The sequence below is a fragment of the Sarcophilus harrisii genome, chromosome 4 (genome assembly GCF_902635505.1).
Source record: "Sarcophilus harrisii chromosome 4, mSarHar1.11, whole genome shotgun sequence".
Taxonomy (NCBI): domain Eukaryota; kingdom Metazoa; phylum Chordata; class Mammalia; order Dasyuromorphia; family Dasyuridae; genus Sarcophilus; species Sarcophilus harrisii.
This window is the reverse complement of record NC_045429.1, coordinates 412,178,709-412,194,359: the sequence shown is the minus strand read 5'-3', so window position 1 is coordinate 412,194,359 and position 15,651 is coordinate 412,178,709. Positions and strand designations below refer to the sequence as shown.

Below are 15,651 nucleotides of genomic sequence, written 5' to 3'. Positions count from 1 at the left end.
TTCATTCATTCATTCACTTATACATTCATTCATTCATATCACAGCCTAATAGATTTTAATTAGGCAAGACTTCCTAAAGGAAGCCAACCCATAGAGCTTTCACCATTGGTGCCTCTTTCATTAAATATTAACCCCTACTCCAAAGCTTGATATTAATTAAGACATAGGTGATGTAGTTGCAGTTGGAATTAAGAAAACCTGAGTCTGAATCCCACTTTGCTAGCTGTATGACTCTAGGCAAATTATTTAGTGATTCTAGTCCTCATTTTAAGACAGCCAGGTGGTACTACAGTGCACAGAGCATTGGGCTTGGAATCAGGAAGCCTCATCTTCCTGAGTTCAAATCTGACCACAGATATTAGCTGGGTGAGCCAGGGCAAGTCACTTACCCATATGTGCCTCAGTTTTCTCATCAGTAAAATGAGCTGAAGGAGGAAATGGCAAATTACTCCAATTTCTTTGCCTAGGTAGCTCCAAATGAAGTCATGAAGAATCCACACTATAGAACTACAACAATGAGTTTCTCTTTATAAACTGTGCTACCTTTGGGCAAGATGATTAAGGTCTCTAAGTCTCAATTTCCTCATCTGAAAAAAAAGTGTTAATGACATCATATATGTAAAATACTTTGTCCATCTTAAAATACTATATATAAAATATCAGCAATTATGAATGTCATTTCACCTCATCATTAATAAGAAATGTCTGGTACTATTTTCACTTTTTTGTTGTTGTTTTCTGTTTTCTTTCTCATTTTTTCTTTTTGATGTTATTTTTCTTGTGCAGAAAGATAATTGTGGAAATGTGTATAGATGAATTGCACATATTTAATATATATTGTGTTATTTGCTGTCTAGAGGAGGAGGTGGGGAAAGGGAGAGAAGAAAATTTGGAACACAAGGTTTCGCAAAGTTGAATGTTTTAAACTATCTTGCATATATCTTTAAAGTAAAAAGCTATTTTTTAAAAATGTAATAAAATGTTGAAGAAGAAGAAGAAGAAGAAGAAGAAGAAGAAGAAGAAGAAGAAAAAGAAGAAGAAAAAGAAGAAGAAGAAGAAGAAGAAAAAGAAGAAAAAGAAAAAGAAAAAGAAGAAGAAGAAGAAGAAGAAGAAGAAGAAGAAGAAGAAGAAGAAGAAGAAGAAGAAGAAGAAAGAAAAGAAATGTCACCAGCAGATAGTACAGTCCTAAAACAAAAGAGAAGAAATAAATGCTTGACCTTCTGGGTAGGGTCCACAAACTATTTCCAAGGCTGGTGATGTATGTGAATTGGAAGGGGGACACTGAGATATTAAGTGAAGAAAGGAGATTGTAGACTCTCTATGCTTTGATTTCTCTAATGACAAGATGCACTCAATACTTCCTCTAACAAAGGATTTGTGTGAGTGAATGAGTTAGAGACAGACAGAGAGATAGAAAGAGCAGAGACATAGAGACAGAGCTAAAGTCAGAGACACATACAAAGAGAGAAAGAGACAGAGACAGAGACAGAGAGATTGTGTGTGTGTGTGTGTGTGTGTGTGTGTGTGTGTGTGTGTGTTTTGCAAGCTACTTGGGGTTAAATGACTTGCCCAGGGTCATACAGCTAGTAAGTATTATGTGTCTGAGACCATATCCTTAGATCCTTTTGACTCCAGGACAGGTGCTCTTTCCGCTGCACCACTGGTGACTTTACACAGCCCACTGTCACCTAAATAGAATCCACTTTCATGTCATAGCATCACCTCCCTGATGTCATGGTCCTCCTCAAGAATGGACAAACAACAACTATATTTCACCCTTAACTATTGGTCTTAGGTAGGTTGCTAGAAGCAGTGAGAGTGTGATTGCCCAGAGTTACACAACCACTATGAGTGAGAGGCTGAAATTGAACCCAGACCCTCTGGACTCTGGACTGTATGGGTAGCCTTCTACTCTCCATCCATGGACACCCACACTGGACAAAATGAGATCTTTCTTTGATGACTTAAAATCTTGCCATATACCTTGGGATCATTATTTTAAACATCAATGATACTCATTCAAGGTCTGATTCTAAAGTCCTTGATATTCCTTCAAGGTCAGAATCCAAAGACATTTCCTTCATGAAGTTTTCTCTGATTTTATCTCTCCCTTCTGAAAAAAGTTTTTTAAAAATTTTAGAAATAATCTATCACTCCTCTGTGCTTTCAGATTATTTTGCATCTCTTTTACTGAACCTTCACATTTTACTTTGAATTATAGTTAGATCCAGCTTGTACTGACTCATGAGAGCCAACTGTTAAATTTTCTGTGTGAGCATTTACATCTCAGAAATTGACAAATGCTACAAATCCAGGCTTAATTTGTTGTTCTGTTGGTTTCTGGCTTTAAGTGATGGATAAAATGTTAATAATTCAGATTAAATTTAGAAGTGGCCCAGCAAACTGTCCTCTCATTCTGAGAAAATTTGCTGTTGAACATTTACCAGCACATCCCTGAATAACAATACCTTTACTTAAGTCCTTTAAGATTTACAAAATACTTTTGCTTACTTCCCCTACTATATACTAAAATCCACAGAAGGGTGGGAACCATGTCTTCCTCTTTCTTATTCTCTCCTTCCCCCTCAACAACTAGTATGGTGCCTTCCAATTGTTTAAATTCAATGAAAATAGAGGATCATAGGAATAAATACAGAAGATTTCCTAGAAGGTTTCTAGGAAAATAGAGAGACATTATAGGTTTGTATGAAAAGTGGTAGACTTGAAATAAGGAGACCTTGGTTCAAGGCTTCGACTCATGTTAAAGAGCTGAATAGCTGTGGATAAGTCACTTAACTCTTTCTGAATCTCAGTAACCTCATCTGTAAAATGGATATAGGCATATTTGTACTTCATGTAACCTCATGATATTATTGTAAGAAAAAGGCCCTGAAAATCTTTTGGGTATCTTCTGTGAGTAGTTATTATAGTCGAAGGCTAGGACACACCTGGGAGCTGATCTTGAAATAAAAACTTGATTTCAGCTTTTTCTCTTGCCATGTATATCTTTCTTACATAAATGGAAGGCAGAAAAATCCCAAGAGTCTGACTAACCAAGGTTTACTAAAATAACCATATCTACAAACTACAAAATGCCAACTCTCCTGCCAAAATGCTTCCTCATCCTTGAGTTCTTCAAGCACTGGATCTGGAGTCAGAAATGTATCAGCATGACCCTGAACAAGTAATTTAACCTCTGTATGCCTCAGTTTCCTTATCTGTAAAATTAGAATAATGATGGCATGTAAGGGTTATGAGAATCAAATGAGATAATTAGGGGAAAAGCGCTTAGCACAGTGATTGGCTCATGGTAAGGACTAAAAAAATATTAACTGCTCAGAATCGATATTATTATTTTGGTTTTTAATATCTTAAAGCAAAGCTTCTAAAATTGTGGGTTACATTAACCAAATATGGGGGTCATGAAATGATGATTTATTATTAGTGAATGTTTAATATGTATATCTATTTTACACATTTATATATCAAGAAACACATAAAAATTTCTCAGGCAAAAGGGTTACTTAGTGGAAAAAATTTAAAACCTAAATTAAAATCTAGAGCTGGCGTTGTTCTGGCCTTAGTCCAACACCCTCTCTTGATATTAAATGAAGTGTGAGCATTTACATCTTGCAAATCTGCAAACTCTACCAATCAGGACTTGATTTACTGTTTCGTTGATTTTCTAGACTTAAGTGAGGAAGAGAATATTAACACTGCAGATTAAATTTAAAAGTGTGTCCTACATGTTTTCTCTTGGAAAGTCAGTTTAACTGACAAGCCCTTGTCTAGTGCAGTTCATTTCAATCAATCATCAAGCAGTTGGTAAGTATCTACTATGTGCAAGAGGAGAGAGCTAGATGCTCAGTGATTAGGGTGCTGGGAGTCAGGAAGCTGAGTTCAAATCTGACCTCAGATACTTACTAGCTGTGTGACCCTGAGCAAGTCACTTAACCCTGTTTACCTCAGTTTCCTCACCTGTAAAATAAGTTGGAGAAGGAAATGGCAAACCAGTTGGGTACCTTTACCAAGAAAACCCCAAAAAGTAGTCACAAAGAGTTGGACACAACTGAACACATCTAAAACACACACACACACACACACACACACGTAAGACATTGCAAGACAGAGTGTAAGAAGGTAAAAAATGAAGCCATTTCTACCCTCAGGGATCTTACATTATAGTAGGGAGAGGGAGAGGGAGAGGGAAATATACAAAGCTAAGGTAATGCAAGATCAATTGAGGAGAGAAAGAACATGAACCAGTGAGGTAGAGGAGGAAATCAAATGACGTTCTATGGTGAAGATGGTCCTTGGGTCTTGAAGACAAGGATTCTGGAAGGTAGAGATGAGGAAGGAATACATGTCAGGCTTGAGAGACGGACTACCTGTCCAGGTGCACACAGGTGGAAGATAGTGTCAAGGGGAGGAGACAGACTAATTAGGCAAGTGATATGAAATATGGTGGAAAAGACAGCTGTAGAGGGCTTTAAAATCCAAACTAAGGAGTTTTTAATTTACTCCTTTAGGCAATGAGTGTAGAAGGAAAGACAACTAGATATCTGAGGGCAGAGGAGTGACAAAGCCAGACCTGGGCAGTTATGTGGAAGGTGATGAACATGGAGAGGCTGGGAGTGGGGGGGAGTTAATTATGAGACTTTAAAACAGGTCTTAAAAGGTAATTAGAGCTTGGACTGGGTTGCAACCATGGGAGAGGAAAGAAAGGGATGGAAGTGTATAGGGAACTTGATAAGTGGATATGAGGGTTGGGGGAGCAGGAGAGCCAAAGAAACTCTGAAGTCATGTCCTCTCTGGGAAAATATAGTGAAGGGGAAGCTCTCCCCCTTCTGACATCCAGTATAAGCAGTTTTCTGCCCTTCAAGCAGAGGCAATAATCTAAGACCACCCTCCTCCCCCTGCATCCTCAAGGCTGCCTCTTACCTCCGCCATTTTTCTGGCATAAGTATGGAAACCTCCAGACGTTGCCCAGGCCCACCGAGAAGCCGATCTGGGCCAGGATGTACTGTAGCTTACTGTTCCAGGCAGGCCGATCCTCAGCCTCCAGGTCTTCCTCCACATCCTTCTGTTTGTCCTGGGCCTCTCCCGCCACATTCAGGACACTATGCTTATAGTCCACCGGTTCTTCATGGGCCAGCAGGTCGGCCACAGACTCGGTGACATGCTCGTTGCTGTGCTCCCGCTGCGTGACTTTACTGTTCTTCGGCATTGGTGACCCTCAAGGGCCCCAAGGCCCCCACCCCTGAGCTTACAGAGAAGGCGGGATGGGAGCCGCTTTCAGCTTTTTCTCATCCAGGGAACCTGAAAAGCAAAGACATAAAAGAAAGGCGTTAGAACAGGGACACTGAAGGAATGTCTGAGAAGCTAAAGGAGTCCCCATGATACCACGTGGTGGACTGTCCATGGCCAAGGCTGAATCCCAGCAGACTAACTGTTGCTCCCGACCCAGAAGTGGGGTACTTCTAGGTCCCCCTCATCAGCTAGAGTGTGTTAGGCTGCTGGGAACTCATCTTATACCCCATTATGCAGAGCAGATCTAGGAAAGTGAATCTTCTGGGGGGAAAGTGTATGACGGAAACCACACTCAAATTTGGGGAATTTGGGGGTCATTCATGACTTATTCTTTTATATAATATTAATCACAGAGAACTGACTAGAGGTCCACTTGATTGATCACTGTGGCTTTTCCCACTAAGGTAGACAAGGCTGGGTCCAGATTAAGGCCCCTTTGTTTTCTCTAATTATTATTATTATAATAACATTTCTATCATTCATTTATTTATTTTATCAATAAGCAGTTATTAAGCACTTACATTCAATAAGCTATTATTAAACATGTAGCAGGTATGAGGCATTGAGTTAGATTCTCTGGATAGAGACAAAAATAAACCAGTCCCCATCCTCGAGGAGATTACATTCTATTGGAGGAATTAATATATGCACATAAAGTAAATACAGTGCTTTCCCATCTACTATGTGTGCAAGGGACTGGGATGGATGATGGGAATAGAAAGATAAAAATAAAACCATTTAACACCGATGCATAAACACCGAACGCAAAATCAAAGTAATTGCAAAAGGAAGAGAGCACTAATAGCCAGGCAAAGGGAAGGAGGTGCTCTTTGATGTGCCCTCTGCCCATGACACTTGGACGGCGGGCAGCCTCGCTGCTCCTGGACAGCTGCCCGGCTTTAAGAGAAGGCTGACCCGTTGCAGAGGCGAGCTCCAGAACAGCAGAAGCCGCTAGAGCTGGCGGCATTTGCTCGGTGCCAACAAATCCCAGGGTGATCTCTCACTGCTGACATTATCAGAGGATTGCAATGGCCAAGGAACTGGTACTCCATCCTTCACTGACGGCTTTACAGAAGATAATGTCTACCCAACACTGATGAGCGATGCAAAACCACCCCCTCCCTTGCTCTCTCCTCATTTGTCTTTCACCCTTTTTTTTTCTTTTTTTGGAAACAAAACCTTTGAAGCCTCCCAACCTTCTGTTGCATTTCAGACTGCCTCCTCATTAAAAGGACAGAAGCAGATTTTTAAGTGAAAGAAATACAGAAAATGAACAAACTGCCTTACAATTTGCTTAACATCTTTCCAGGGATGTAATAGCCCAGCTACATAATGACTTTTAAAGTACCCCCTGGGAGCTCCCCAACTTGTACTTTGGGGTTCAGTCTCTGGAAGATGACTACTCCTAGGGTTCAAAGGTGGGTCTGAACCACTAAAACGACAGCTTACAAGCCCCAACCAGGGCACTTAGCTTTAATAGTCATACAGTAGTCACAATTCCCTCAAAGCAAAGACATTTATTGAGATGGCATAATAGTAAAAATAGTAGCTAAAAATACTCCCCTCATCAATCTGGGGTATACACTTCCACAAATCCACAGCATCGGTGGAAGAGGGGCACAAATTAAGAGTGAGTTAATTGTAATATACACATTTAGGGAAAACATTTGTGATCAAGACAATTTGTGCCTCTAATAGGGTTCTTTGGTAGGTCTGAACCACTAAAACTACAGGTTACAGGGCACTTAGCTTTAATAGTCATACAGTAGCCACAATTTTCTCAAAGCAAAGGCATTTATGAAGTAACACAGTAAGAATAGTGGCTACACAAAACTCCCCTCATCAATCTGGGGTACACACTTCCACAAATCCACAGCATCAGTGGAAGAGGGGCACAAACTAAGAGTAGGCTAATAACAATATACACAACAAGGTGTGGGGAGTATTATGATGCTTTTCTCCCTTCTTCAATGATAATGGCTCCACTCACCCTGCAGGAGATATTGTCTTGCTGATAGAGGTTCAGAGGTTCAGTCCACAATGTTCCTTCCTTGCCTTAATTGTCCTTTTATTTAACTTTTGACCCTTAACTTTTCAAAGGCTACTAAAAGCGGGTCAATCTTTGATCAGTTAATGATAAACTATTGCTCTATTTGTATCCCCCCAAACTTCTTCACCCCATCTAAAAGGATAACTGAAATCTGTGTGTGTATGTGTGTGTGTATATATATATATATATGTGTGTATATATATATATATATATATATATATATAGCGTGTGTGTATATATACTATATGTATATTAAAAATATATATAGTGTATATATACTTTAGTATATTAAAATATATATGTATATATTTGTACTTCATTGAAGCGTCATTACCTCTATTATATGCTCCCCAACTTTCTGTGATTACATCTACTGGGAATTTATATCTTATTAGGAAAATTGTCATCAGAAACATCCCATTTCCCACCAGTTCTCACTGCTTCCATTCTACATGTCCATTAATGCCAGGATGGATATGAATAAGATCACTAGCACCAGGTAGAACATAAAGTCTAAGTCTTGTGTTAATCTTAGGCCTGTATCGTGGCTTTTTCCAACAATAGCCCAAGCGTAGGAATGAATGCCGAGGCAGAGCATGTTGGACATAAAGCACAGCTCTAGTAGCAAGAGCCAAAAATAAGGTAAGGCTAAAGGGGATTTTGCCCAGATGCCAACATATAGAACGGCATACTTCTCTCCCACTGAGATCTGGAGACTGCCATTTCTGCATCCCAGCAGGAGCAAAGGAGGAGACCCATTGGAAATGGAGGTCAGGAGGAGGAGACTGGAAATCCCCATTTTCCCAGCAACTGATTTCCCCAGCAACCCCTGTGAGTGAACTGGCTCTACCATTTGGGAGATAATCTCCCCCCTATCTGATTTTGCACCCAGATGCCAGGATTCCTAGTTATGATTGAATGGATGTTGTTTAGTAACAGGACTTGGAATCTTAGGGTTATGTCAGAGGGTGACAATATTCTGCTCTTTTCTACTCTACTTAAATTCAAGAGGTTTCCGGAATCTTTAGTAACATTCAAGAACAGGAAAAGGTTGGATTTTCATTTCCGTTCTTGGGGAAGAGACCCAGAATCCCCTTTAAAGAAGACATAGATAAGTTACTTCCTTTAGGATTTTGCTCCATAGCTTCTTCCTTGATAGCCAGACCAAGTGAAAAAAAAAAAAAAAAGGCACTTTCAGACACATCCAAAATTATGGAACATTGATTAACAACTTAGATCTAAATCACCCCAGAAATGGCATTATGATACTCTGGCTACTGGAGCAGAGATTATCACTTTCAGATATCCAGCAGAATGACTCTAAATAAAGCTCTGACTTCACCATAAAGATTCATAATAAGCCATCAAATCAATTTCCTAATTGGTGTTCACTCATGGCTGACTCTTCATGTTCCCATTTAGGGTTTTCTTGGCAAAAGCACTGGAGTAGTCTGCCATTTCCTTCTCCCATTCTACAGATGAGGAACATGAGGTACATATGGTTAAGTGACTTGCTTGGGGTCATACAGATAGTAAGTGTCTGCTGCATATTTGAACTCAGGAAGAGGACCCTCATGTATTTCAAATCTGGTTCTATCCACTGCACCACCTCAGTGCCCTAATCAGATTTAAATCTGGACCTTGCCTCTAATTGCCCAATTTAATAGGTTCTCTCTTATTAGAGGTCTTCAAACAAAGGTTGGAAAACTATATGTCAAATACATTGCCGAATGGACTCATGATCCGTTATGGATTGGATTTGTTGACCTCTAAGATCCCTCCCAACTGAGATTCCAAAGTGACAGTGGGGCAAGTCTCTTCTGAGCCATGGTTTTCTCACCTGTAAAGTAAAAGAGACTGGACTAGATCAGCACTTCTCAAACATTTTCGTTTCAGGATTCCTTTATACTAAAAAACAAAAATTTGAAGACTCAGAAAGATTTTTTTGTTTATATAGGTTACATCCTGGCATGTGCTGGTAAATATTTAACAATCAGCTCTCCAGGGAATGCAAATGTAGGGACAATGTGTTTTTAAGTTTAATCTGAATGACTAACATTTTCCCCATTACTTTCTTAACTCTGGACAATCCAAAAATAAATTAATAAATAAATGAATCAAGCCCTGATTTATAGTATTTGCTGATTTCCAAGCTATAAATGCTCAGACTAAAAAGTTAATAATTGGCTCTTGTGAGCCAGCATTTACTGGCTCTAGCAGACCCATGATTATTATCCTTCGATTTTTATCATATTAGGAAATTAAAATGTCATATTATGAAAATAATTTTGACCTCGAAAAACCCCTGAAGGGATTTTATGAATCCCAAGGTCCATGCACTACATTTTGAGAGCCAATAATTTAGATAATAATGATTAGCATAGTGCTTTAAGGTCTACAAAGCACTTTATAAATATTATCTCATTTGATCTTCACAACAACCCTAAGAGGTAGGTGCCATTATGATCCCATTTTATAGGTAAGGAAACTTAGGATGATAATGGGTTAAATGCTTCTATATGCCCCTATACCAAGATAAGATCAAAATGGATTCATGATTTAGACATAATAGGTAATATTCTAAGCAAATTAGGAGAACAAAGAAAAGATAGTCTACCTCTCAGATGTGTGGAGAAGGAAGGAATTTATGGTCAAAGAAGAACAAGAGAACATTATGAAATGCAAAATGGATATTTTTGATTATATTAAATTAAAAAGATTTTGTACAAACAAAACAAATATAGCCAAGATTAGAAGGGAAGGCAAAAAATGGGAGAAAAAAATTTACATAAAGGCATCATTTCTAAAATATAAGATAATTATATAAAATAATTGACATAAGAATACAAATGGTCAAAGGATATGAACAATTTTCAGATGAAGAAATTAAACCCATTTCTACTTACATGAAAAAAAATATTTTAAATCACTATTGATCAGAGAAAAACAAATTAAGACAACTCTGAGGTACCACTTCACATCTCTAGCTTGGCTAAAATGACAGGAAAAGATAATGACAAATGTTGGAAGGAATATGGGAAATCCGGGACACATACATTGTTGGTGGAATTGTGAACTGATCCAACCATTCTGGAGAGCAATTTGGAACTATCCCAAAGGACTGTCCAACTATGTATACCCTTTGGTTCAGAAGTGTATCTACTGGGCTTATATCCCAAAGAGATATAAGGGACCCACATTATAAAAATGTTTGTGGCAGCCCTTTGTGTGATGGCTAGAAACTGGAAACTGAGTAGATGTCCATCAATTGGAAAATGGCTGAATAAATTGTGGTATATGAATGTTATGGAATTTTATTATTCTGTAAGAAATGACCAACAGGATGATTTCAGAGAGGCCCGGAGAGACTTACATGAACTGATGCTGAATGAAATGAGCTGAACCAAGAGAATACAATACATAGCAACCACATGATTATGTGATGATCAACTCTGATGGACAATGGATGACGTACCTTGGCCAGGGCTGTGCAGCTAGTAATGTCCGAGGCTATTTATGAATTCAGGTCTTCCTGTCTCCAAGCCCAAGGTGGCCCTCTGTCTCTTTCCCACACCCAAATCCTGTCATCTTATTTAACATCTTCCACAGTTCAAATCTGGCCTCAGGCACTTACTCTCCGTGTGGCCTGGACAAGTTATTTAACCATGTTTACCTCAGTTTCCTCATCTGTAAAAACTGTTTGGAGAGGAAATGGCAAACCACTCTAAAAAATCACAATGGGATCATGAAGAGTCAAACAAACATGATTGAATAACAAAATGCAGAGTTATCACATTTGGCCTGTTAATTCCCCTTCTTTCCCATATATTTCTTCACTTTCATCTTTTACCTCTTCCCTTTTCTTCCTTCCTTTCTCACTGTCCCTGTCCAAGTTTCTTACATTCTTGAGTCTCCTGTCCCTTACCAAAGCTGCCAGAAGTCAGTGCCTTGATCAGGGAAAGACTCTGCCCTTGGGGCATCCAATCTCAGGAAACTGCACCCTCATGGTCCACAAAAGTCCTTTCTCTGCTCAGCAAACTGAACTCCTAATCTCAAGACCTAGAAGCGATGGCCCGGTGACTCGAGGAAGAAGATGGCAGGTTCAGCAAACAAACTGATGAAGCTGGAGAGGTTTGGGAGCCCCCTTATATGGACTTGAAGTGGGTTCATCAGGAAAGTGACACAAGCCCCAACTTCTCCCCAAGGCTGGGAGAACAGCCTTTCCAGCAGAAGCGGGGAGAAAGGTCAGGATCCCTCTGCAGATAGCAATCGCCAGGATGTCCAGGGCCTCAGAACTACTTTCCAGAGACCTTATCCGCAGCGTGATTCAGGCCGGACAACTTGCAACGCATTAGACATGATTTACTATTCATTATGCTGCAACTGGAAAAACTCAAGCAGGATCCCACCGAGTCTGCATGCAGGGATGCTGATGGGCTGGAGCTAGAGATTTTGTTGGCTTCTTTTCCCCTGTCATAAGCCGGGCCTGGTCACTGAGATGTGAAGGAATCTGATTAGGTTTTACCCTTTGGGGAGCTGACAGGTCAGAACACTCCCAATTAGAGTGAGTGCATGGGCCAAACAGCACCAGGTGGCCAGAAAGCAGGACTGTGGTCACTTTTTGCCAGTCCTGCTCTCATGGGTCCCTCACCCACCCAGTGCATCCAGGCCTGATGGGGCCAAAGCATGGAAAGATGAGCCTTGGGGTAAATGCAGGCTGCCAGGATGCAGCTGCAAACTTCTGGGGTCAAGCAGGAGGCTGCCCTTGAAGGTCCCTCTCCTCCAAAAGGTTCCCCCCATCAAAGTATCCTTGAAGTGTCAGAACAAACAGAAAGAGCCTGCCCCTGCACCTTGGCCACCAGCACCAGGGATGACAGCCCACACCGATGTAGCTCTAACTAGACTTGCATATTTATAGAGCGTTACAAGGTGGGAAACTTCCACTGAAAATCTCCTCGGATGCCTCACTGCAGCGGGAACGTGACCTTGAGTTCTCGGGCTAGGGAAGAAGAGGGCGAGTTCTATTGGGCCCCACGGAGCTGGGAGGGCCTCAGGCCCCAGCCCAGCAGTGACTTGTGTGTCTGCCACCCCAGGACCAGGCTGGCTAAAGCTGGAAAGGCTCATTGCCAGAGGGTTCCCTGCCAACGAACATATTTTCTCTGGACACAGTTCTCTGGACATATTTTCTCTGGACACCATTACTCAGAGGCCAGATCCTCAGAAATAAGGGCTGCTATCTGAATTGGGGGGGAAATGGCACCCCAAAGAGACAATCTTAAGAGAGCTTGAAGCCTTTATGGCTGCAAAGTGATTTATAGACATTAAGTCCTGGAGAGAAAGGACTGCTTCATTTTCTCTATTATTTAACACAGTGCCTGGAACAGAGTATGTGCTTAATGATGCTTGCTGACTGACTGATTTAATCCTCTCAACAACTCTGTGAGGTGAGTAATATATTCAAAGATGGGGAAACTGAGATTCATGGAGATGGAGAGACTTTGAAGCAGCTTGATACAATGAGGAGGCAGTACGTGGTTCTAGAAAAAGGCTGTAGAGTAATAGCCCTGAGTTCAAAACTAGACACTTCCCAGCTAGTCTGCTTTGGGATAGTTGTTTAATCTCTTTCTGTCTCAGTTTCCTCATCTATAAAATGGAAAGATTAATAACATCTGCCTTCCAGTGTTGTTGAAGGATCAAATAAAGTAATATCTGGGTTTTTTTGCTTTTTCAGAATATGAAATATCAAACTAACAAGGATTCATCCTAATCGTATTCCAGAGATTCAAAATTTTTATCCTTATGACAAATTCAAGAGAGATGTAATAGCTTAAAGGTCTCATGATTATAAATGTAGTTCATCTGACTCTGCATCTATAAGGTAATATTTGTAAAGTGTTTGGCACTTAACAATTGTTTCCTTCCTCTTTACTAACTGAAGGAAAAGGACCTCGGTTCCTGTTCCCCATGTTTCACATTTACTATCTGTATAGCCTTGGTAAATTATGTGGACTCAGTTTCCTGATCTGTTAAATCTGAGGTTTAGCCTGCATGGCCATTGGGGCCAGATCTGGGGCATTCTGGGATGGAATCAAGGTCACTGGCTGCTGAGTCTGATGCTTTTTCTACCGTGGCTCTACTTCTGGCCTATCTATCATTGTCTCTCCTCTTCCAGGTTCCTAGGACTTTGGCTATCTGTTTCCATCATTCTATTGAACAATAAAGGTCTCGGGGATGGTACAGTGTCCTGCATCCCAAGGACGGTTCCCCAACAGAAGGCTCCCCAGCCAGGGTTCCATTCTATCACTATTCTGTGACTCACCTTCGACTGCCACCATCCAAGGGTAAACACAAGACAGATTTCCCTCTCAGAAAAGGTCAATTCCTTTCCCTGCTTTCTCTTCCCCTCTGCTTCCTTTTCTCTCCTTGGGTATGGCACTCTAGCATACACAGATTTTTTGGCTTTTTTAAAATTAAAACTTTTTATTTTCAAAATATATGCATGGATAATTTTCAACATTCACCTTTGCAAAACCTTATGTTCCAAATTTTTCCTTCCCTTTCCTCCACTCCCTCCCCTAGAGAGCAAGTAATCCAATCGATGTTAAACACATGCAATTCTTCTATACATATTTCCACAAATATCAATTATTAAAGTGCATGAACTAAATTTGGTTATAGTTTGAGGAAATTTCCAAGTAGAAACTAGATTCATCTTCTTACTATAGTAAGGATTTGAGGCAGCTAAGTCACTTAAGTCCTGTCTGCCTCAGTTTCCTCAATTGTAAAATGGAGATCATAATAGTGCCTACCTGAGAATCAAAGGAGATATTTGTAAAATGCTTAGCACACTGTCTGATACACACTAGGCTCTTAACAAATGTCAGTTTTCTTCCTTCAATAAACATTTATTAAGTGGCGATATATAGGGGCATTGTGCCAAGCAGTGGGTATAAAAGATGATAAATGGTACCCTACCTCAAATACTCTAGCGGGAGGGTTAAGAAAATAAAATACTTAAGAATGGTCGAAGAGGCAATCAAGGAGGCAGGGATCAGATGTAGTTTGTGGGACATCATGCTGGAGGCTTGGAAGAAGAATAAGGATTTCAATAGGGCAAGAAGGGGGAGAGCAAAGGGGAGGCATCTATTCCAGCCCTTAAGAATGGCTTGTGTGTGAGCAGCTAGGTGGTACAATGTATAGAGCACCAGCCCTGGAATCAGGAGGACCTGAGTTCAAATCCTATTAGTTTTGTGACCCTGGGCAAGTCACCCCCATTACCTAATAAGCAAATAAATAAATAGATAAAAAGAATGAATGGCTTGTGCAAAAACATAAGGAAAGAAAGGGCAAAATATAATGAGGCAACTATAGCAAATTCACTTTGGCTAGACCATGTATAAGTTAAAATGAGTAAAATAAGATTGGATCTCTCATCTATCAAATTAAAAGGTTGTTCTAGATTTCCTTCAATCTCCTTTCCAGCTGTAAAACTATGATCCTACTGAGCTGTTAAGGTTAAAAGGGGTTTTGAATGCCAGGTAAAGAATTTCTATTTCATTTTGTACGTAATAGAAAGCTAATGCTCTAGAGCTTCTCCATCAGAATTATACATTAGAAAGATTCTTCTGCTAGGGCTAAAATAGAAGGATTAGGAAGAAGAATGGATAAAGTTTCACATTACTCATTGCTTTTGATGTGGACTAGCACACTAGTTAGTGTTCTGCAAAAACTTTCCTGATTTTCTCTTTCTTCCTACAAGGATCTCTTCTAGGCTCCAGTTTTTAGGGTTATGGATCCTTTTGTCAGATCAAAGCTTTGTTGATTCCCTGTATTATATATAGTATTGTGTATGCATGTATATATATATATATATATATTATAAATAGATAGAGTGTATGTATATGTATATATATATTTCTGGGAGAACATATTCTTACCCTCTCTAGGCCCACATCTATTGCCTTTGGCCCTTGACTCAAACTATAATTCTGGCACCCACCAATTCATCCTACATCTCCTCATCCTCTCTGTCCATCCCCTATCCCACTTCTAATTCTCATCCAAGGGAAATCTCAGATTGGTCTTTCTCTAGATTACAGGCACTTATCCCTCTTTAGTTTCCCTAAAATGAACTTCCCATCTCCAGTGATAGTATATGGATTCTGTTTTCCAGAACTCTGTTTTTCATGTTTTCTTTCTAATTCTTTTTTCCTCCTTCCTGGCCTCTACTTGCTGATATTCTGAAGATTCTTCTGCCTGGCCATTTCCACAGGTCCCAAACCATGGATCAA

The 15,651-nt window shown here is 40.0% G+C and overlaps 1 protein-coding gene across 2 annotated transcripts in view; it reads right to left on the bottom strand.

The window, feature by feature from the left end:
• SLC6A17 (solute carrier family 6 member 17) overlaps positions 1-15,651 on the bottom strand; it is a 66,549-nt gene that overhangs the window by 36,988 nt on the left and 13,910 nt on the right. The window contains exons 1-2 of one of the 2 annotated variants that reach the window (XM_031967245.1): positions 9,201-9,265; positions 4,942-5,319 (exon numbers count right to left, since the gene is read on the bottom strand). In XM_031967245.1, the coding sequence (XP_031823105.1) occupies positions 4,942-5,227 (286 nt within the window). In that variant the 5' untranslated portion in view covers positions 5,228-5,319; positions 9,201-9,265. Of the gene's footprint in view, positions 1-4,941; positions 5,320-9,200; positions 9,266-15,651 lie in introns of those variants that run through there. The other variant, XM_003769747.2, reaches the window with a different exon arrangement.